Genomic DNA, 21,422 nt, shown 5'->3' with positions numbered 1-21,422 from the left:
CAGTGAAAGCAGCCTCCAAGTCACAGATCCAATGGTAAAGGGTGTAAATCTCTTACTGATTCAGGGGGCTTAAGCACAACCTTTGATCAATCTGGCTGGTTGCTAGGTGGTGTTGACTTGAAAGCAACCCCTAGGAAGTCAGGCTTAAAGATAAAAATGAGGGGGAAACAAGTTGAGCAGTGACAACAGAGGGTGCATACTGTGAGGGGAAAAAGACTTGGTGAATTAGTTTAGCCAAATTACTAAAAACAAGTCCAGAGTGGGCGAGGAGTATGCAGAGATCCTACAATATGTTACCTAAAATGTCCAGCTTTCAATATAAAATTAGACATTCAAAGAAACAGCAAAGTGCGACATATGAGGGAAAAAGGCAATAGAAACTTCCTTTGAGGGGTACCAGATGTAGGATAAATGTTAAGCAGCTATTATAAATAGGTTCAAAGACCTAAAGGAAACCAGATTTAAAGAATTAAAGTATACTGACAATGTCTCATCAAATGGAAAATGTTAAGATAGAAATTACAAAAAAAGAATGAAATGAAAATTCTTGAGTTGAAAAGTACAATGACCAAGGTGAAAAATTTACTAGAGAGGCTCAACAGTAGATTTGAACTGGCAGAAGAATCAGCAAACCTGAAGATACATAGAAATTGTGAAATATGAAGTACAGACAGAAAATAAAAATGAAGAAAAACAGTCTTCCTCACACCACATACACAAAAATTAACTCAAAAGGGAGTATAAACCTAAATGTAAGAAAAAACTATAAATCTTGTAGTAGAAAATACAGAAGTAAATATTTATGACCCTTGTTTAGTCAAAGCCTTATTAGACTTCTTCTTTGGTGTCATCACCAAAATCACAAATGAAAAAATAAGAGACAAAAGATATATCGAGTTTTTATTAGAAGAAGACATTGTAAAGCTGATCTATTTCACCTAGTTTGGATTAATACCAATTTAATTTCATTAATAAAAACTTTGCTCTGTAGCTTCATCTCTCCACCTCCCCACGTGCTGTTATTGTCACAGATTATATAGCTTTATAAATTGTGTGCCCATCAATGTAGATTTATAATTATTGCTTTATGCATTTTTCTTTTAAATGAGAGGGAGGAAAAGTTACAAGTAAAATGTGTGTATTTTTTGTCTTTTATATTTACCTATGCTGGTATTTGTATTTACATTTATCAGTTGTGTATTTCTTTGTGTGGAATTGCATTACTATGTAGTGTCCTTTAAACCTGAAGAACTTTTTTTGTAGAACAGTTCTGCTAGCAGTGTTTATCTGAAAATGTGTTAATTTTTCTTTCCTTTTTGAAGGTTAGTTTTGCTGAATATAGAATTCTTGGTTGGCAGTTTTTTCTATGCAGAACTTTGACTATGTCATCTCACTGCCGTTTGACTTCCATGGTTTCTGATGAGAAATCAGCTGTTAATCTTACCGAGAACCTTTTGTATGTGATGAGTCACCTCTCTTGCTGCTTTCAAGATTCTCTGTCTTTCAATAGCTTGATTATGATATGCCTTGTGTGCACATTTTAAGTTTATCCTACTTGAAGTTCTTGAAGCTTTGTGGGTTGATAGACTAATGTTTTTCATCAAATTTGGGAAGTTTTTATTTCTTTAGATATTCTTTCTGATGCTTTTTTTTCTCTCCTTCTGAGACTCACTTTTTTTTGTTTGTTTGTTTTGTTTTGTTTTGTTTTTTGCGGTACGTGGGCCTCTCACTGTTGTGGCCTCTCCTGTTGCGGAGCACAGGCTCCGGACGCGCAGGCTCAGTGGCCATGGCTCACGGGCCTAGCCGCTCCGCAGCATGTGGGATCTTCCCGGACCAGGGCACGAACCCACGTCCCCAGCATCAGCAGGCGGACTCTCAACCACTGCGCCACCAGGGAAGCCCTGAGACTCACTTTTTAATATGCTGTTATGCTTGATAGTGTCCCACAGATCTCTCAGGCTCTGTCCATTTCTCTTCATTTTTTGTGTTTCTGTTTCTCAACATGGGCAATATCAATTGACTTATCTTTAAGTTCATGGATTCCTTCTTCTGCCTGTTCAAATCTGTTGCTGAGCCCCTCTAGTGAATTTTTCATTTCAGTTATTTTACTTTTCAACTCTATAATTGAAAGTTCTAGAATTAAAAATTCTTTTCATAAATTCTGTCTATTTATTTATATTCTCTATTTGGTTGAGACATCATTGTCTTACTTTTTTTTCATTCTTTAAACATAGTTTCAGCTCTTTGAACATATTTAAAATAGCTAAATTAAAATCTTTGTTTAGAAAATCCAGTGCCTGGGCTTTTTCAGGATTTTTATTGATTGCTTTTCTGTGTGTCTGGGCAGTACTTTCCTCTTTGTTTACATGCCTTGCAATTTTTTTGTTGTAAACAGGACATTTAAAATATTATAATGCGGCAACTCTGAAAATCAGGTTCTCCACCTCCCCACACACACCCTCCAGGGTTTGTTGTCATTTTTGCTTGTTGTATTTGTTTGTTTGTCTAGTAACTTTTCTGAGCTAAGTTTGTAAAGTCTTTATTCTTTGTTATGTGTCACCAATAAAGTCTCTGTAATGTTAGCTTAATGGTCAGCTAATGATTGGACAGAGAATTCCTTATATACTTGGAATGAAAAAGTCTCTCAGTGTTTACCAAGGGACACTGTGTGTGTTTTTGTGGTGACCCTCCCGCACTTAGCCAGGCAGTTTACAGCTCTGCCTTAGCCTTCACTTCTTACTTCAGCAGAGCCTCCAGGTCAGCCAGATAGGAGAGCTTATGGCATTCTTAGGTCTTTCCTTAGTGTACACACAGTCGTGGGCATGCGTGTGACCTTCTAGATTCCCAGGAGTATGTTAAAGCTTTACAAAGCCCTATTGCTTTTCTCCCTAGCTTTTTGGTTAGGGATAACCGTAACCAAATCGCCTCAAATTTTATCTGTCGCATCAGACAGCAGCGACTAAAACATCTGCCTGTCAATGTTTTCAACATGGCCCCTAGGTAGCAGCTGTATCTCTCTGCCAGCTTCATGTCAGGCAATAGCCAATCTTCCAGGAAGTCACCAGAGTAGTCAAAACAAATAATTACAATTCTCTATGAATGAAGTCTGTTTTGTTTCCCTCTGATACCAGGAATGAGGTTTTTTATTTATAGGACTCTGCTGACATCAAACTTAAGGGTGAAAGACTGACAACTTTCTCTTTAAGATCAAGAACAAGAAAGGATGTCCACTCTCACTGTGTCTGTTAAACATTGTACTGGTGGCAGTTAGGCATCCAAATGGGAAAGGAAGAATTAAAATATCTCTATTTTTAGGTGACATGATCTTATGTGTGGAAAATCCTAAGGAATCCATTAAAAAACCTCATAACTGGGCTTTCCTGGTGGCGCAGTGGTTGAGAGTCCGCCTGCCGATGCAGGGGACACGGGTTCGTGCCCCAGTCCGGGAAGATCCCACATGCCGCGGAGCGGCTGGGCCCGTGAGCCATGGCCGCTGAGCCTGCGCATCCGGGGCCTGTGCTCCGCAATGGGAGAGGCCACAACAGTGAGAGGCCCGTGTACCGCAAAAAAAAAAAAAAAAAAAAAAATCTCATAACTAATAAAAGAGATCAGCAAAGGTGCAGAATACAAGATCAATAGAAAAATCAATTCTATTTCTATACTTCAGCAGTGAGCAATCAAAGTGAAATTAAGAAAAAAATTCCACTTGGCATCTAAGGGAATAAAATGCTTAGGAATAAATTTGACAGAAGAAATGCAAGACTTTTACACTGAAACTACAAATCATTGTTGAAAGAAATTAAAGAAGACCTAAATAAGTGTAGAAACATGACATGTTTGTGCATTTATTGTTAAGATGGCAGTACTACCCAAGTTGATTCACAGATTTGATACAAGCCCTGTCAAAATTTCAGCTGCCTTTTTGCCAGAAATTGACAAGCTGATTCTAAAATTCATATAGAAACACAAGATACAGAATAGCCAAAACAATTTTTAAAATTAATTAATTTACTTATTTTTGGCTGTGTGGGTCTTTGTTGCTGTGCGCAGGCTTTCTCTAGTTGTGGCAAGCAGGAGCTACTCTTCATTGCAGTGTGAGGGCTTCTCATTGCAGTGGCTTCTGTTTGTTGTGGAGCATGGGCTCTAGGCACGTGGGCTTCAGTAGTTGTAGCACGTGGGCTTAGTTGCTCTGTGCTATGTGGGATCTTCCTGGACAAGGGCTCAAACCCTTGTTCCCTGCATTGGCAGGCAGATTCTTAACCACTGCACCACCAGGGAAGTACCAGCCAAAACAATTTTGAAAAGAAGAATAACATTGGAAAACTCACACTTCCCCATTTCAAAACTTACCACAAAGCTACTGTAATCAAGACAATGTAGTACTGATGTAAGAATAGACATATAGATTGGTGGAATAGAATTGAGAGTCCAGAAATAAACCCAAACATTAATGATCAATTTATTTTTGACCAGAATGTCAAAAGACAATTCAACATGGAAAGAATAATCTTTTAACATATACTGCTTCAACAGCTGGATATCCACATGCAAAAGAATGTATTTAGATACTCCTTCATACCATGTATAAAAGATAACTCAAAATGGATCAAAGACCTACATGTTAGAGATAAAATGATTAAAATATTAGAAACATATAAGTTGAAATTCATTAAATTGAAAACATTTGTGTTTCAAAGAACTCAAGACAATCCACAAAATGGGAGAAAACACTTTCAAATCATATATCTAATGTGGGAATTGTACCCAGAATACACATAAATGATTACAACTCAATAATAAAAAGACAAACAACTCAGTTAAAAAATGGTCAAAGGAGGGAATTCCCTGGCGTCCAGTGGTTAGGACTCTGCGCTTTCACTGCCGAGGGCCCGGGTTCGATCTCTGGTTGGAGAACTAAGATCCCACAAGCCATGCAGCCCAAAAAATAAAAGGAAAATTGTCAAAGGATTTGAATCGACATTTCTGCAAAGAAGATATACAAATAGCTAATAACAACATGAAAAGATGGTTAACATTTTTAGTCATTAGGGAAATACAAATCCAAAGCACAATGAGATATTACTTCACACGCTTTAGGGTGGTTACAGTTGAAAAGACAATAACAACGATTGATGAGTATGCAGAGAAACAAACTCATACACTGTTAGTCAGGATGTAAAATGGTGTAGTCACTTTGGAAAACAGTTGGGTGTTCCTCAAACTGTTAAGTATATTTGCCATAGGACGCAGAAATTCCACTTTTAGATACATACCCAAAAGAAATGAAGAACATACATCCACTCGAAAACTTGAACAAAATTGTTTATGGTAGTAGTATCCATAATAGCCAAAAAGTGGAAACAACTCAAATGTCCATCAATTGATTAATGAATAAACAAAATATGGTATATCTATATAATATGTTATTCAGCAATGAAAAGAAATAGAGTACTGATACTATAACATAGATGAACATTGAGAACAGTAGGCTAAGTGAAAGAAGGCAGTCACAAAGGACCACATATTGTATGATCCCATTCATATGAAATGTCAAATATGCAAGTCTATAGAGACAAACTAGATCAGTGGATGACTAGGATGGGAGCTCGGGGAGAGTGGAGAGTGTCTGCTTATAGGTATGGAGTTTCTTTTTGATGTGAGAAGATTCTAAGCAGATTGTGGTAACGGTTGCCCAACTCAATATAGTCAAACCCACTGAACTGTATAGTTTTAAGTGGGTGAATTTTATAGTATGTTAATTATATCTCAATAATACCATTAAAATTATCAACTAGTAAAAGTTGGTTAACTATTAGAAGGGGAAAATTGGATATTAAGGAATGCAGAAATGACAAGTGAGAATAAGCAAGGAAGAAACTAAGCACTTAGAATAGGTCTCACCAACCCCTAGTCTGAGATTCAGGCCTTGTTGAAGAGGTTGTAGCTGCCACAGGGACATTCAGGCTGCTGATAGTGAAGAAATTTTCTAGAAGGTGCAGACCTGACTGAGCCGGTTTGTGGGAATAGTCAATTCAGTGGCTGTGAAACTCATTGGAGGGTGCTGGTCAGCTAGAGCTGGTCTACTCCTGCTAAGAGTTAAAGAAACTCACTGGAAGGTGCTGGCAGCCTTGAGCTGGTCCACAGGAAGTTTCCTCACCGAGTGGCAGACAAACTCATAGAGGGTGTGGCCAAGCTAGAGCCTACTGGGTGGCTGAGAGAAATTCATTGGTGAGAACTGGTGGGATAAAGCCAGTTAGCAGAACCTGGCCTGGGGGTGCTGCAGAAAAGCTCAGTGGAAGACGCCACAGCCCAGAACTGGTCTGCAAAAAGTGACCTGCTAGGTGGCTGAGAAACTCAGAGGAGAGTGATTGTCACTGGGCTTCCCTAATCCACTGATAGGGAAAAAGCACACTGGCAGCAGGGAGGGAGGGATATATATGTGTATATATATAAAGCAGCACCCTTATTGGCCCATACTCTGCCTCAATTGATGCCATATTCTGTTAGCCTTATCCACAACTCTGTGAGCCCCCTTGATTGGTATCCTAATCTTGTTATGATAATTGAGACCCCCCTGGCTTCTGATATGTAAGTGCTGCTATCTATGTCCCAGGGTTTAGACTATTAGCCCTAGCTACCATTAGCCCTGGCCAGCAGAACAGGGCTACCAGTGAACTTCTTAGTGATATTTGCTCCTTTCTTACCAGTGCATTTCTAATGGCCTTGGTGATCACACTTGTCCTTTGGGACATAATTCTCTGGTGGACCTTCTGCCCTCACATAATATATCCACTCCAGCACGCTCAGTTCCCTGAGCCTTTTAATTCTCTCCTCTACTATCTGCCATAGCAATTCAGGCATTTCACCCTCAATCAGTGAAGGTCATCACTTTTTCTAGTCTTCCAGGAGCCACTCAATGAGTTTGCATCATCTCCTAGGGTCATTGCCAGAGTATTAAATTATGTATCCTGAGAAGCGCCTTTAAGTTAATAAATTATTCCTTATCCAATCTTATATTCTGGCTTCTTTGCTCAAGTATTCTCAAAATCTAGTTCCATGGTACTCCCTCAGCTCCTGCCAGTACATGGTGCCTAATTCATCAGTCTCTTTCAGGATGTATTCTTTCCTCCCTCAGCAGGCCTAGCACATTTATAGCTGATTTAAGCTGCAACTTAACTTTAGTTATTGGCCTAGCAGCCCGGACAGAAGGTAGGGGCATATCCTGAGGGGTATTTCTGTTGCCTTGCAGGGGAGAGGCCTCTGCAGTGTCTTCCCACACAGGCAGAATGCTATTTCTTAATGACAGGGGTTAACTCTGCTGACTCTGAGGGTTCAGAGGAGTCTGGGAAGCCAAATAATTGGTGGCATTCACCATTAATGATGGTTTTACCATCATTCATCCCCAGATGTTCTCATCCCATCTGTCAGGGTCTCAGGGTTTTTGAACTAAGACTCTGACCTTGGTTGGACAGACCTGTCTTGGTTTAGCATTAAATTATCTTTGCATGGAATTCCCTGGAGGTCCAGTGGTTAGGACCCAGTGCTTTCACTGCTGTGGGCCTGGGTTTGATCCCTGGTCAGGGAACTAAGATCCCACAAGCCACACAGTGTGGCCAAAAAAAAAAAAAAATAGTTTTGCAGTTCAGCAACTGTATTAAATCCTGAGTTTGGTCTTCAGCTTTTTCTTCTCTCCCACTGCAGGAGATTAGCAATTGGGTCACCACTTTGTACCAGGGATGGTTCATGCCTCAAATACCCCAAGGATGGAGTCCTTATTGTCAACTGGGTGGTGAGTAATCTGGTTCAAAGATGCCATCTTAATGCCTACTTTCTTGAAACTACTCCTGGTACTAAATCTGTCATTTGGGTCTTCTGGGGAGAAGATGCTGAGATGTAATTAGGAGTACAAGAGGTTTATTGGACAGTAATGCCTGGGGGATGGAGCAAGATTGAGTAAGAAAAGCTTTCACACCGTAATGCAGATCTGATACTGGTGAAAGAAAAGGTTGGTGAGTGGAAGCAGAATTAGGTATAGAAAGCCTCAGACTTCCATGCACCACTGACAAATTCAGCCAACTCAATGGATACTTTAGGTTAAAGACTATCCATTAGTTAGAGGAATTCCATGTTGGGCAGAATTAGCGAGACTGAGGGCTGCTTAGGAAGAGCATAGGCTTGGCTCAAAACCCAAGGCAGATTCTGAAGGCATTAACAGCTAAAGGCTGTCAGCTAATTGCACTCCTACAGCTGAATGCCAAATTTTTTCCTGATGGGAGATCCAAACAGTGCACCTCCATGGCTGCCATACGATGGGGCAATATCAAGTAGTGTGACATTCATGTAACTGGAGTCCCTGAAGGGGAGGAGAAGAAGGATAACAGAAAAAATATTTGAAGAAAAAATAATAATTGAAACTTTTCCCCTAAATTTGATGAAAGCTATAAATACAAAGATCCAAGAAGCAACATGAAGCTCAAGCAGGAAAAAGAAAACCATACCAAGACACATTATAATCACATGTTCATCATCACAGGTGATAAAGAGAAATGTTTTATTGCAGCCGGAGGAAAAAAGCACACATTATGTACTGAGAATCAAAGATAAGAATTACTGCAGACTTGTTGTCAGAAACGCTGCAGGCCAGAAGAGTGGAATGATATCTTTAAGGTACTGAAGTCATCCTAGAATTCTTTCTCTAGCAAAATTACCCTTCAAAAATGAAGATAAAACAAAGAAAATTTCACAAAAGAGAAGTCTAAGATATGTCATCACCAGTAAAGTTGCTCTATCTTAAATGTTAAGAGAAATTCTTCATGTGGAAGGAAAATGATACCAGGTGGATATTAGATCTATACAAAGGAATTAAGAGCTCTGGAAATGGTGAGTAAACAAATAAATATAAAAGTGAAAGGGGGGTATTATGACATTTAAGAATACAGTTATTTTTATAAGTGAGTTTGTGAGTTCATAACCTTCTAGAATTTCAAACTCCTTTCAGATTGCTGTCTTACTCAGTGATCAAGTGCATTCCTCATTTAATTATTAGATTTATCTTAATTAGCTGCTTTATCATTTCAGTGCTGTCTAAAGTGCACAGTAGGATAAAAAGCTTTGATATGACAGAGTATAATACATTGCTGGGACAACCTAAGACCTTGGATACGGCTGCTCACAATGGTATCTCTTTTATTCCTGAGTGTTCATCAATGTCTGCTTTTCTGCCCCTGTTCTGTGGGCTGTTTCCCTAGGCTTTTAATCTAGTTTTGCTCTCATCCCACTCTGAACCTCATATCAAGTTTAGGGTCCATTTAATAGACATGCAGATCAAAGAGGGTACAATTATATTTAATAAGCTAAGCTAACAACATAATCATGGATAAGAAAGTTCGTATCTGTATACATCTCCCATGCTTGGGAGCTCACAAAAAGGAACCATTACATCCCCCTTATTTGTATTTATAAATATCATATATTATCTATATTTTATTTTCTACACATTAAAATTTTAACCAAGGCAATTGTCAAGCACTGACAGTAGGCGTCCTAGTTACACTGGGGCACTAGGACCATTGTGGTGGTCTAAATTTTCAGCAGCTTTGTTTTATCCAAGAGCATCATTTTCTTTTTCTGGAAGTAGCGCGTTATTTTCTTACATGACTGAAAATACTTTACACCTGTTTTTTTAAATAAAGACATTTATTTGGAGAATATTAGTAGCATATTCTCAGCCTCACCAGATATTAACAGTTCATCAAGTCAGGCAACAGAACATGTCCATGTGAGCTTCTTATAAGGAAATCGACGACCACCTCAACAGCTTCCTCATCTTCTATTTTATTACTGGACAATTCATAATCCAAAATATGAAGTTTTTGGACTTTTTCCTCAAAAGTAGAAGTAGGTAAAATGTCTGAAGCAATGATGTTGACTTCCTTTAAAAAATTTTTTTTAATTTATGAAACTTTAACTGCATATTTCAGTCTTGTGGAATCTTTTGTGTTATTCTGACTGTCAATAAGAACCAGGGGACTGTGTTGATGATTCTTGATGATTTCAGCAACACTTCCAAAGTACTAGAACAAGAAAACATAGATGAATTATAAATTGGCGTTTATATTAACAGTGAACTCCACTCCTCCCATCTTCTCCAACTCTTTCAAGTTAGTCAGAGTTACTAGGTCCCAGATGACATTCTATCCAAAAAAGTCTAATTTAACAATGGCTGTAACCTTTGAGGTGGCAGACCCTGGCCATTCAATGAGACTGAAAATGCAACTGACATCCTCAATTAGTATAACTTCTTAGGGAAAATTACTTTATTGAGTTATGATGTAATATTTTAATATTTTGTTTTTTATTTAGTGCCAAGTGTAAAACTGTCATACATTGAATTTCTCTGCATTTTTATAAAACATAGATTATCTGTTATGTTGCATGTATTAGATACAAGGACTGATGTAGTAAATTAACGTTAGAATTTAATGTGAAGAGAGTTATTTCCCAGGTTAATTCATGTTTGTTTTTGTGTTCTTTTTTTTGAATAAATAAGGGAACCTTTATAAACCTTCATATACCCATTTTTGCTTTAGCTCTCAGTAAGTTTAGAGCTAAATTAGTGCCTAGTTAATAATTTCATGCTAGGCTCTTACTATACATACATATTTTTCCGTATATTAATTCCTATTGTCTATTGGTTTTAGTTTAAGGCTATCACAATTTTTTTCTGAAAAATGATCAATGTTTTAAGTGAAAGATAAAATAAGTATAATACAGACCAAGAAATGAAATGCATTGATTATACAAAAGTGCTACAAGCTCATGATCTTCAGATAAATGCATTTAGAGTCTTTTTTTTAAAGGGATAATTGTTTTGCAACACTACCATATAATTTAGCAGTTACCACCAATTGACTTCATTTTCTCTTAGTTTTTCATATAAAGATAAACATTTGGAATAAAAAATGTTTAAAAGCCTTTATTAATTATTTGAATAGCTTCCAAATATTATATATTAAAATAAGTAAAGTATTCAGAATACTAGTCATTTTTCAAACAAAACACCAGTTGTCTTTTAGGTAATTGGCTTCTGAATATTAGGTCAGGGAGGAGAGACAGAGACTTTCAAGTACCTTTAGTCCTTATTTCTTACTTTCTCTTCAATCATTCAGCCCTCCTGTACTTGCCAATGAATTGTTTTTATGATATTCATAAAGACATTCATTCTGTTTGTTTGGCACAGCATATTGTTAATCTGAATGCAGTTGGAAGTTAAATTTATGGACTAACACACCAGGAAATGAAATAGTACAACCTCCTTGAAGTGAATTCCAAGTGAAAAAGTGTGTTCTGAACCCAGTAAATATAGGAGAGAGTTGTTTTGCTTATACAAATAAGCATCTCATTCTGTCCTTATACTCTTCTGAATATTTCTGAGGATTGCTGTGTTGCGGAGTTTGGGGATTAAAATGTTTGAAGTAGGGGGTTGAGCTGAGTTGAAATATTTGAAGTAAGGACTGGACTTGAGGCATATTTGTGATTTGACTGAATGAAGGATTGAGCATAACTTAATTGCAGTTTCCCCTTAACACTTTTTTTTTGGTCTACACTAATTCAGTGTATTTGAGATATTCATACATGGACAGAAAAACAATTGTTTGATAACTCAAAATCCCATGGTCAATAAAATAAAGCAAACAGATCTCAGAGTGATAAAATACTCACTATGTATCCACATAATGTCAAAACATTTGCAAAAAAATTAAACAGTTAATCAACTAGTTACTTTTTCTACCCATGAATACCCAAACACAAATACAGACAAACAGACTTTTCAAGATCTCCACATGGTTGACATCATGTAACCAAAGTTTTCATTTTTCAATTCAGATGTTCAGTATATGGGAGAAATTATCTTTTTATTATAGATAATTTAAGTAAGTGTTTTAAAGGACTCTGTCAGTACTTCCTGATGCTATTATAATAATATGTATTTATTTTGGTATCCATAGGCTGGATAATTGGGGAGTGGGGTGAAGCTCTGATCTATTCATTCTGAGGTAAGGATGAAGATTCTTTAAGCCAAGAAGAATCACTGTTTATCAGAGTTTCCTAGCAGGACAAGGAAGTCCAGAGCCTCTCTGAGAGCTCAAAATTTATCTGACTGAATTTCAGTACCACTAAAAAGGACAGCGCCTTCACCTACCCCTAAGCCTCTTATAGAAGTACTGGACCCCTGGGGAGGCTTTTTTTTAAAAAAAATTTTTATTATTTATTTGTTTATTTGGCTGCATTGGGTCTTTCGTTGCTGCGCGTGGGCTTTCTCTAGTTGCAGCGAGTGGGAGCTACTCTTCATTGCGGTGCACTGGCTTCTCATTGCAGTGGCTTCTCTTGTTGTGGAGCACAGGCTCTAGGTGCACGGGCTTCATTAGTTGTGCTTGTGGGCTCTAGAGCACAGGCTCAGTAGTTGTGCACAGGCTTAGCTGCTCCGCGGCATGTGGGATCTTCCCAGACCAGAGCTCAAACCCATGTCCCCTGCATTGGCAGGCAGATTCTTAACCACTGCGCCACCAGGGAAGTCCCTGGGGAGGCTTTAGAATGTAACCATCCATCCAAAGTCACTCTGTCCTACTAGGATCACCACCATATCCTACTACTGATTACTGTTGAGGAGCATATAGTTTAAAAAATTTGTCATATCAAGGTTTCAGTGAGAATGAATGTTTTTGTGAGTAGGGAGAAGCAGACAGTTCTGTTAAAGTTTAACTGGTGTGAAATGAAAATGCAATCTATATTTTAAAACCCATTTGGTCTTTATCAGTGTTTTGTGTTTTCAGAGTTTTGCATTTTCTAACTATCTGAGACTTTATTAAAAGCAAAATAAAACTCCAAACTATAAAACTCCTCGAAGAAAACATAGGGAGAAAGCTTCACGAGACTGCATTTGGCAATGATTTCGTGGATGTTACACCAAAAGCACAGGCAACAAAACAAAACATAGACAAATAGGACTACATTAAACTATACGACAAAGTTATAAGAGTTCTTTACATATTCTGGATATTAACCTCTTATCAGACACATAATTTGCAAATATTTTCTCCCATTTCAGAGGTTGCCTTTTTACTCTGTTGATTGTGACCTTTGATGAACAGAAAATTTTAGACCATTTTATTATACCATATACAAAAAGAAAAATAGACTCAAAATGAATTAAAGATTTAAATGTAAGACCTGAAACCATAGAAATCCCAGAAGAAAACATAAGCAGTATGCTCTTTGACATTGGTCTTAGCAATATTTTTTGGACATGTCTCCTCAAGCAAGGGTGACAAAAGCACAAATAAACAAATGGGACTACACCAAACTAAAAAGATTTTGCATAACAAAGGAAACCATCAACAAAAGAAAAAGGCAACCTACTGAATGAGAGAAGATATTTGCAAATAATATGTCTGATAAGGGGATAATATCCAAAATATATAAAGAACTCTTGTAACTCAGTATCAAACAAACAAATAAGCAATCTAATTAAAAAATGTGCAGAGGACCTGAGTAGACATTTTTCTGAAGAAGACATGCAGATGGCCAACAGGCACATGAAATGATGCTCAACATCACTAATCATCAGGAAAATGAAAATCAGAACCACAATGACATATCACATCACACCTGTGAGAATGGCTATTATCAAAAAGACAAGAGACAATATGCTTGTGAGGATGTGAAGAAAAGGGAACCCGTGTGCACTGTTGGTGGGAATGTACATTGGTACGACAACTATGGAAAACAGCATGGAGATTCCTCAAAAAATTAAAAATAGAACTGCCATATGACCCACCAATTCCTATCCTGGGTATATATCCAAAGAAAATGAAAACACTAATTCAAAAAGTTACGTACACTCTGATGTTCATACAAGCATTATTTACAGTAGCCAAGATATGGAAGCAAACTAAGTGTCCATCAAAAGATGAATAGGTAAAGATGATGTGATATATATATATACAATGGAATATTACTCAGCCATAAAAAGAGTGAAATTGTGCCATTTGTGACAACATGGGTGGACCAAGAGGGTATTACACTAAGTGAAGTAAGTCAGACAGAGAAAGAGAAATATACCATATGATTTCACTTATATGTGGCATCTAAAAAACAAAGCAAACAAAATGCCGAGTCAGACTGACCTCATTAAGCAACAGGATAAAAGAAAGCTTTTACATCATACCAGTCGTTCCTCCTCTCTGTTCTCTCATAGGATATACTGCCCAAACATAGTATTTTATCTCGTACTCTGTGACAATGTGCAAGCCTTAGGCCAGGTACTCTTGTATCCTTTCTCCACATCTCTGGCACCTAATACAGTATGATGGCATTGTGCTCAAAACATAGTTATAGAGTTGGATTAGAAGAGAAATTACTGACCTCTTCACCAGTTTTCTTTCTGCCCAAAGCATACTGTTTTGTTGCTTCAATAAATCGCACAGGGATATTATATACTCGCTTATTAAAAAATACAACTAGTGTATATGGCTGTTTGGAATCATGGCCAGAGCTTTTCCGAATAAGAAATGATCCATCCTGTTTATTAAAAGAAAGAATAATTATGATTAGTGTTACTTGTATTCCCATAGGTTAAAAATCAGTTTATGAAAAATACCTATATTATATTCAAAAGGTAATTATTTAGGTATATGATTTTTATTACTAATTAGAGCTTGTTTTATTATTTTGCAAGAAAATACTTCAGTAAAATATATACTTACAGAAAATTCTGAAAGAAGTAAATGCTGGCATTTTGAGGCACTAAATAAGACCTTATGTTTATAGGCTTTGGAAATGTGTGAAGGGACACATTAAGATCAAACCTAAAGGGCACTCTTGAACTAGGAACCATGTTCACAAGTTGCCTATGAATAAAAAAATATATCAAACAAATTCCATTCAAAAGTGCTATAAGAAGAAAACAGATATTGGGAATCAAAACATTTCAGCTGATAAAAATTCTCTCTCCAAAAATTTATGTTGAAGTAGAAAAAATATTGTAACACAACATTCCAAATTTAATTAAATATCTTGTAAAATATTCTACAATCATAAATTCAAAAATTATGAACAAAAAATAGACAAAAACAGGAAGAAGGAATGCAATAAAAGTTGATCAAACCTGGGAAAAAGCACTTACCTGGTGGCACAGTGGTTAAGAATCTGCCTGCCAATGCAGGGGACATGGGTTCGAGCCCTGGTCCAGGAAGATCCCACATGCCACGGAGCAACTAAGCCCATGTGCCACAACTACTGAACCTGTGCTCTAGAGCCCATGAGCCACAACTACTGAACCCACGTGCCACAATTACGGAAGCCCTTGCACTCTAGGGCCCGTGCTCTGCAACAAGAGAAGCCACTGCAATGAGAAGCCCGTGCACCACAACGAAGAGTAGCCCCTGCTAGCCACAACTAGAGAAAGCCCACACACAGCAAACGAAGACCCAGTGCAGCCAGAAAAACCCACAAAAAACCAGTATATTCTGACAAGGCAAGGTGCAAGTGGGCGGAGAAAAGAGAAAGAAAAAGAAAAGTGGCACTTTAATCTTGGATTGTCCAGACTGTTCTAGTGTTCCTATATGACTGGGCTTCGACTCTCCAAAAATTTACTTCCCAGTACTTTTTGCCACCTTGATCCCAATCTTTTATCCCAAGCATTGATCCAAAATAGTCTGTTACATTTCACTCCTGGGTGGATCTCATGTAGCACCAAGCCTTACAGAGATCCCCTCCAGAGCTTTCTTCTCTTCCACTATTTGGAGAGCAGTGGAGCCTATGGATCCGTGTGTAGATGAAAGGATAAGCAGCAATACGATAGCGGAACAAAGAAAGAGGGAGGTACTTCAAAGAGAGGAGGGGACGGCAGTTCCTCTTGAGTAAGTAAAGAGAAAAGATCCCTGCATCCATAATTGTTGCAATTACTTAATTAGCATATTATCGGGATGACAACTGTGCCGATATAGGCTGAGGGCACAACATGAGATTTTAAAATGGTCAGACCTTGTTCGATCTGTATAATGCCTCTTCGGCCGACTTTCGATCGCAGGCACCAGCGTACCATGGTTTACAGTGAACGTCAGCTTCCTGTGAGTGAGAGGGCATTATTAAGCATGAGATGGCCCTTCAATGACACTGAACCTTCTGTGCACTAGAAACAAAGTCCCATTTTGCATTACCAGAAAGGCCTAAGTACATTTGGGCCAGTAATCTGAAAATAAGTTTTATGCTTCTTTTGATCAACCACAAGGATTATAATTGACTTTTCCCCAATTTGGCTGTAGGGGGTAGACTTAGTATTTGAACTTGAGACCTAATCCTGCTAGATTCCTGAACCATTTATTCCTTTCTCCTAAATAAGTTATAATCTCCCTTTCTATTATGATCTTACTGTTGCTTTGTGGAGCGTTTTATAATTTCCGAAGTGTTTTTACAAATATCTTATTTGATTCTTGTAACAACTTTGAAGGCAAGACGAATACATGCTATCATCCCTATTTTACATTTGAGAAAGCTTAGAGACTTGCCCAAGGGCACACTGAGTCCTTTCTCTGTCTTTTCTTAAACTATGCTATTTTATGTGTTTTAATATCATATGCCTCCACAGATCTATTCTGAAAAAATTACATAGTTTAAATAGAATCTATGTGAGAGGAAGAACAATAAAAACAACACACTTCTTTGCTAGTTTTGAAGAAACACCAATTGTTACTTATGGCATCCAGAATACAAATTAGTATAAATGGAGCAAAGTCTTAACAGTTGGGAAAAAAATGTATTCTGTACCCATCAGCAAATGACAACTCACAGGCTCACTTAAAATAGAATCTGTTTCCAAGCTTCACTCCAAAGTCTCTCTTATAAGAAGTCATGCCCTTTCCTGCAGTTTACTGATAACGAGTTCATTTCATACCTGTTCTGACAAATTGGAATTAGATGAAAAGCTGGGTAATGGGCCATCCACAGTTGGGCTTCCCCCTTCTGGAAATCCTGAAAGGGATTTGAAAAATCAGTGGATCCCATTATATCTTGAGCAGTTACTCTGCCTATACCTCAACACTGTGCTGGGAGCTACAAGGAACACACACACTGAAAAATCACACACATAAAAAAAATCCTTAAGAGTTGTGCTTCTCGAAGTGAGGTCTGAGGACCCTGGGAATCCCCAAGATTCTTTCAGGGCGTTTGTGAGGTTTTTTCCAAATACATATCTCTGTGAAGCCCAATTTTCCTCATATACTTCGACCAGTAAAACATATTGTAACAGATTGAATGTAGATGCAGATATGAGAATTCAGCTGCCTCTGTTATTCCAGGCATTAAAGAGATTTTAAAAATGTAAAACAATGCCACTCTTCCCCCTAAATTTCTTTTGTTTGGAAAATGTATTTTTTTCATAAAAATATGTTGTTAACATGTAATGAGTTTAATATTTTAAAAATGGATTCATAAATGTTTTAAATGTCTTCTAACTAATACATTAAATATCGTTAGAAAGAAACACATAAACCATAGTTCTTTGGGTCTGCAATGATCTTAACAGTGTTAGAATGGTCCTGAGGTCAAAATGATTGAGAATTTCTGCCCTAAGGCATAAACTCCCTCAGGGAGTTTACCATCTAAATGTGGAGACATGGAGACACATGAAATGGAGAAAATACTTAGCTGTATTCATTCATTCATTCATCCACTCACTCATTCATTCTTTATTGTGTACCTGCCATGGATCAAGGCTTTGGGAATATACAGCAGTCAACAAAACAGCAAAATGCCCCTCCTTCTTGGAGCTTAAATTTTAACGGAGTGAGATAGGCAATAAAGACATAAGTAAATATATATACAATATTACAAAGTCGTAAGTGCTATGAAGAAAAGTAGGCAGGGAAGTGGGTGGGGGATATCTTCGGATAAGTAGTATGTTTAAATAGGCTGGTCAGGGAGAGCCTCACTGAGGTGACACTTGGGTAAGATCTGTAGGTGGAGAGGGAGGAGGCCTGTGGATATCTGAGGAAACAATGTTGCAGGTGTAGGGAACAGTGAATGCAAGGGCCTGGCGTATTTGAGGAATAGAGAGGGGGCCACTGTGCCTGGACTGCAGTGAGAAAAGGGGTGAAGAATAAGGGATGAAGTCATACAGGAGGTGGTGAAGGGACCAGGTTTGTGGGACCCAGTGGACACTTAGCATGACTTGGGCTTTAACAAGCATGGTATGGGACGCTTTTGGGGGGTTTTGAACAGAATAGTGTGATTTGCCTGTCTTTTAACAAGGTCACTCTGACTCCAGGGCTGGAAATAGATAGAAGGGAGCAAGAGCAGAGAGAGGAGGTCAGTTGAGTCTTGCAAGCCCAGGCAGGAGGTGATGGTGGCTTGGAACAGATGGCATCAGCAGAATTAGCGAGAGTGACTGGATTCCAAATGTATTTTGAAGGAACGGCTGGAAGGTGTGAAGAAAGCAAGTGAAGGGACTTCCCTGGTGGCGCAGTGGTTAAGAATCTGCCTGCCGTTGCAGGGGACACGGGTTCAAGCCCTGGTCCGGGAAGATTCCACATGCCACAGAGCAAATAAGCCCGTGAGCCACAACTACTGAGCCCGCGTGCCACAGCTATTGAAGCCTGCGCGCCTAGAGCCCATGCTCCACAACCAAAGAAGCCACCGCAATGAGAAGCCCGCGCACTGCAACGAAAGGTAGCCCCCGCTCGCCGCAACTAGAGAAGGCCCACACGCAGCAATGAAGACCCAATGCAGCCAAAAATAAATAAATACATTTATTAAAAAAAAAAAAAGGAAAGCAAGTGAGGAGTCATGGGTGACTCTAAGGTTTTTGACCAGAGCAACTAGAGTTGTCCTTTCTTAGGAGGGGAAGTCTACAAGAGAAACAGGCTTAGATGAACCAACTGCTTCAGATAAAAGTGCCCTGGACGTTCAAAGGTGACAGCCACCATTGTTAACAGGAGGGAGCAATGAGGGCTTGGCAGGCCCAGGAGGGCTGAGTATGAAGGAAGGCTGTGTTCTGACAGGTGGGGACAGTATTCCCGGGTAGGAGCAGGAAAAATAGGGTGGGAGGTCACGCTCTTCTAAGGTACATAGTACAAGGAGGTTGGTGGTTTCCACAGTTTGGGCAGTTGGGGGGGTTCAAGGCTGACATTTTCTGATCCCTGAATATGTGCCAGCCCTGTCCTGTTTCTCACATCTTAGCTCACTTTGCCTTCACTTCCGCCCTTTATGGGAGGAGCTATCAGACCCCATTTTACAGGTGACGTCTTCCCTGACCACAGCAGCCCTCACTGTCTCCATTCCTCTCTGTGCCCACCCACTGCCACCTTGCTTTATTTTTCTTTATATCACTTTAACATTTGCCTGATATTGTATGGCTTATCTAGTTGTTTATTTCTCCTCTAGTAGAAAAGAAGCTCCATAAAGGAAGGTACTCTGTTTTATTCACTGCTGTATCCTCTGGGTCTAAAATATTGCCTGGCACATGGCAGACAGTCAATAAGTATTTGTCAGTTGAAAGAATGACTTGGGTTGAAAAACAATAAAGGGTATAATAAAGCTTTACGTAGTAAAAATACAATAAAATTTCTATAGCTATACCATTTCACTTTGTGTTCAGAATTTTAGAAAAGTTTCTTTTATTTAAGATGAATCAAAAATCCAATTAAAGCCTAAGAAACAGATTTATGTTTATATAAACACACATACTTTTTGTATATAATAATTATTCTCTTTATTTAAATTTATTGAATCTTGATTACTTTGGAATATTTTCCAGCTTATCCATGTACAGGAGGGTTTTATTTTGTGTTTTCATTTTTTTCCTACATTGAGTAGAAAGTAAATCAAGGTTTGGGCAGCTGTGTTCTGTGAGTCTGACTTCATATATTTTTAGGGTATTGTATTATTAGCCTAGGGAAAATTATCCAGATATCTGCCAGATCTTCTTTTCAGGGTGCCCTCTGTAGGTACATTTTACGATCATTAAAATGTATTTTAGATTCAATTTAAATAGCTATCATTTACTGAGGACCTTCTATGTACCAAGCACAATATGCTGTTTTACTTAATCATCTTATTTTGAAAACAGTTGTATTGTTGTTGTGAAAAAAATTAAATAAATAAAGATGACCAGTATGACCAGTAAAATATTCAATCAAAACTAAAAAAGTAAAAATGATCTCAAATCTATTTACTTTTCAGAACAGCTCCATGAAATAAATATTCTTGGCCCCGTTTTACGGATGAGGAAACAAGCTAGAGAGGATACTAAGATACTCCAGCTGGAAGAGGCAGTGTTGCCCTGGACCCCCAGGTGGCTCAGACGTGAAGAGCCAGCCTTAGCCGATACCTGATATTGCTCTCCGTGCCTTCATTGTACTTACTTGGCAGAGGTATGGGTTTTTGATGAATTGGTCTGAAAGGAAGAATTTCAGATTAATTAAAGGGCAAAGCACTAGATGAATAAGTTTGACTTTTTGCTTGCACTGAAGATACTCAGAACAGGTGCATCACAAAAGATCAACAGGAATGGCCAATAAAACATATCTAAAGATAGGAGAGGCACCAAAACCTTCAGGATAAGTAAAATTGTCCCCTTTAATTTTATAAAAAGAGGAGACTTGACTAGTGTTATTTTTTAGTGAAGTCCAATAATTAACCCAAATATTAGTTCAGTCTCTGTAATTCTAAGCAGTTTTTTTTAAAGTTGTTACCTACTTAACACCTTTTTAAATTTAATTGCGAAGCAATGAAATATTAAATCTTTACCAATCACAACAAGCCAGTGTTTCTGTGCAGTATAACAATGCAGGTGTTAAGGAAACTTTAACTTTTTTGGCCACACCGCGCAGCATGTGGGATCTTAGTTCCCCGACCAGGGATTGAACCCGTGGTCCCTGTAATGGAAACGTGGAGTCCTAACCACTGGACTGCCAGGGAAGCCCCAAGGAAACTTAGTTTTAAAGGAAAGAATTCTTACTTCTGGGGAGGAGGAGGAAAAACTTGTGACTGCATATTTTCTTGTCTGTGACTAGACCCTCGGTGGCGTTCAGCAGGTATAGGTTTTTCTGCATTAAGAAAATTATCATAGTAGGATTAGGGTGAAATGTCTGTCCCCATGCCCAAACTCAGAAACATCAACCAAGAGGAACCAGATTTGGTCACATGTCTTCCCATGAGCATGTCTTTCACCAGGATGTCATCCCTTTGTGCACCTGTCAGTGTGGTGGTGTGTCTGAGCTATTAAGACCAGGACTCCTACTCAGCGGTGTTACAAGCACACCCTACCACCTCTGCATTCACCTCTTGGCAATGTACAAATACGTGGGGACTGAACCTGTGGAATCTGGACCTTTAGGTGTGTGATTACAAGTAAAAGCCAGAAG

The 21,422-nt window shown here is 38.4% G+C and overlaps 2 protein-coding genes across 15 annotated transcripts in view; one reads left to right on the top strand and one right to left on the bottom strand.

Moving 5' to 3' along the window:
- Positions 1–21,422, top strand: part of ZNF518A (zinc finger protein 518A) — a 65,440-nt gene that overhangs the window by 29,477 nt on the left and 14,541 nt on the right. For 6 of the 13 annotated variants that reach the window (XR_010935835.1, XR_010935834.1, XR_010935837.1 and 3 more), the window contains 2 exons: positions 7,702–7,789; positions 20,239–20,429. Coding sequence is in view for 1 of the 13 variants with exons in the window: in XM_067709873.1 (XP_067565974.1) it covers positions 7,702–7,789; positions 20,239–20,256 (106 nt within the window). In the remaining 12 variants the exon portion in view is untranslated. Of the gene's footprint in view, positions 1–7,701; positions 7,790–8,438; positions 8,881–18,469; positions 20,210–20,238; positions 20,430–21,422 lie in introns of those variants that run through there. The other 7 variants (XR_010935843.1, XR_010935842.1, XR_010935839.1 and 4 more) reach the window with 5 other exon arrangements.
- The window catches only part of BLNK (B cell linker), a 75,396-nt gene continuing 63,315 nt past the window's right edge, over positions 9,342–21,422 (bottom strand). The window contains exons 13-18 of one of the 2 annotated variants that reach the window (XM_067709874.1): positions 21,017–21,104; positions 20,421–20,452; positions 16,955–17,031; positions 16,045–16,128; positions 14,425–14,580; positions 9,342–10,073 (exon numbers count right to left, since the gene is read on the bottom strand). In XM_067709874.1, the coding sequence (XP_067565975.1) occupies positions 9,954–10,073; positions 14,425–14,580; positions 16,045–16,128; positions 16,955–17,031; positions 20,421–20,452; positions 21,017–21,104 (557 nt within the window). In that variant the 3' untranslated portion in view covers positions 9,342–9,953. The remainder of the gene's footprint in view (positions 10,074–14,424; positions 14,581–16,044; positions 16,129–16,954; positions 17,032–20,420; positions 20,453–21,016; positions 21,105–21,422) is intronic. The other variant, XM_067709875.1, reaches the window with a different exon arrangement.

The sequence above is a fragment of the Pseudorca crassidens genome, chromosome 16, assembly GCF_039906515.1.
Source record: "Pseudorca crassidens isolate mPseCra1 chromosome 16, mPseCra1.hap1, whole genome shotgun sequence".
NCBI lineage: Eukaryota > Metazoa > Chordata > Mammalia > Artiodactyla > Delphinidae > Pseudorca > Pseudorca crassidens.
Note: the sequence above shows the minus strand (reverse complement) of the source record. Positions and strands in the feature narration are given on the sequence as shown.